A 1,940-nucleotide genomic window follows, 5' to 3' on the forward strand; every position below is an offset into this window, starting at 1 on the left:
ATGGGACCTCAGCATTTGAGACCTGTGCAGCTACTCTGCCTCCTAGGGGCCATCTCCACTCTGCCGTGTATGTGCTGTGATGCTGGATGCTTTGGGACAGCCGGAAGGAGGGAACTGGATATCTGTGTTCCTCAGGGGACAGGATCTGTGGAGGCTGAGCTCTTGGTTGGCAGTTCAGGGATGGTGTAGGTATTGTGAGGGACAGATAACTGGTAAGATCATTCTCTGTTTAGGGGCTGGGGCTCTTTTGTGCTACGAAGCAACATCCTCACTCTTCAGAGCTGTTTCTTTCCAAAACTGGAGATGGTTGCTGATGAGGAGTATGGTGTGCAAGCTAAATGAGGGCTGCGAGGAGACGCTGGTGCTCATCGAGACAGGTGAAGGAAAACAATTCTGATACTTTTTGGTGGTTCTTCTGATCTCTAGCTTTATCCCTAGCACCCAAGGACTCTGGACTCAAGTTCCAGATATTTACCACACATCTTTGGGAATAATGTCAAGACACTGGCGGGAGAGGGTTGTGGTGTGGGCTGGATAAGAGGTGGGCATATCCCAGGAGGAGTGGGGCAATCTGGGAGCCAAGGATGGGACACAAGGAGAGGGGAGCAGAGGGCCTCCTATGGGGAGAGGAGCGAGGAGAAACAGATGGAGACCCTGATATCTGAGCCCTGTGCAGCTGCAGTGAGTGGACAGTGGGAGGGGGGCAAAGTTGATGATGGGGCGAGCAAGCAGGAAGAACAGAGTGGAAGGTGGGAGGGTGGACTCTGGGTGTGGCCAAAACACTGATCAGAGCTCTCTAATCTCTGCTCCTCAGGGACCAAAAGGGGAGTTGTGGGTTTTAAAGGCTGCAGCCCAACCCCATCTTACCCCCAGCAAGTCTCCTACCTCGTTTCACCGCCTGGATTGTCCATTGCCTCCTATAGCCGTGTCTGCCGGAAATATCTCTGCAATAATCTCACCAACTTGAATCCTTTCATGAAACTCAAGAGAACTCCTGCATCTACGATATTTTCTTCCCTTAGTTGCCCAATCTGTGTGGGCGAGCATTCTAAGGATTGCCTCCCACATTTTGTCACCACAAGTTCTTGCCCCCAGAGTGCCCCTGCGTGTTACAGTTCCACCTTAAGGTTTCAGGCAGGTGAGAGGAGAGAAACTTTATCAAATGCCTACTCTATGCCAGGTGCTGTTTGGTACCTTCCCATTTCTGAGAGAGGCTGGTGGGATCTGGAGAGGGGACTGGGGTTGAATTCCAAGGAGAAAGGTACCTGGTGTCCAAGTGTTTGGTGGGAGAGCAGGTGTCCTGGTTTGTGAAGGGTGTCTGGAAGGAGGGGCAGAGCACTTGTGTCTTGAAAGTGTCCCTGATTCCTCTCTCTCTTCCTTACAGGGTTTCTCAATACCACCTTCCTCCTCATGGGCTGTACTCGTGGACATCACAAGCTTTTCACAGATTTTCATTATATCGGGACCATGAGAGTGACTGAGGTCCTCAACGTTTTAGAGAAGGCCCAGATTGCTGGTGCAGAGCCCTCCAGTTGGGATCCTGCTTGGGGCATCCTCTCAGGCCTCCTGCTTGCCTTTAGGGACTGACAATTTAGTTTGACTGGACAAACACCCAGACCCTTTCATATAACCAAATAAAGTCACAGAGTTGCCTTTTTGCTTTGTCCTATGCTTCGTGAGGGTATGAAGTCGTGGAAGGTGTTGAGGATGGCCAAACATGTCAAAGTGACAGTGTCATGCTCAGCAACCAGGAACAACCCAAATGCTCATTTTCTCCTCCCACTTCCTCTGGGGACTTGAGTGCTAGCCTAGGTTCAGGCACTAACTTAGAAATCCTGGCCAAATCTCTCCCCTTTTCTGGGCCCAGTTTCCTCCTCTTTGAAATAAAGCACCCCATGAATTAGATCTGAGTCTCATCAGGGTGATTTAAAAACACGATC

General features: G+C 50.6%; 1 protein-coding gene across 2 annotated transcripts; it reads left to right on the top strand.

Annotated features, from left to right (window-relative positions):
* Positions 1 to 1,587, top strand: LYPD4 (LY6/PLAUR domain containing 4). 2 transcript variants are annotated; one of them, XM_036273946.1, is made up of 4 exons: positions 1 to 67; positions 234 to 377; positions 815 to 1,138; positions 1,385 to 1,587. In XM_036273946.1, exons 1-4 carry the CDS (start codon positions 1 to 3, stop codon positions 1,585 to 1,587), a joined length of 738 nt encoding a protein of 245 aa, XP_036129839.1. The 2 variants fall into 2 exon arrangements, with proteins under 2 accessions (XP_036129839.1, XP_036129840.1); XM_036273947.1 differs by lacking the exon at positions 234 to 377 and having other exon boundaries at positions 1 to 98; positions 807 to 1,138.
* The last annotated feature ends 353 nt before the right edge of the window (positions 1,588 to 1,940 follow it).

The sequence above is a fragment of the Molossus molossus genome, unplaced genomic scaffold (assembly GCF_014108415.1).
Source record: "Molossus molossus isolate mMolMol1 unplaced genomic scaffold, mMolMol1.p scaffold_m16_p_21, whole genome shotgun sequence".
NCBI classification, from domain to species: domain Eukaryota; kingdom Metazoa; phylum Chordata; class Mammalia; order Chiroptera; family Molossidae; genus Molossus; species Molossus molossus.

Coding starts and splice junctions, on each gene's coding strand:
- LYPD4 (XM_036273946.1), top strand. CDS start 1: ATGGGACCTCAGCATTTGAGACCTGTGCAGCTACTCTGCCTCCTAGGG. Junction 378..814: donor GCTGGTGCTCATCGAGACAG/GTGAAGGAAAAC, acceptor TCTGCTCCTCAG/GGACCAAAAGGGGAGTTGTG. Junction 1,139..1,384: donor CACCTTAAGGTTTCAGGCAG/GTGAGAGGAGAG, acceptor TCTTCCTTACAG/GGTTTCTCAATACCACCTTC.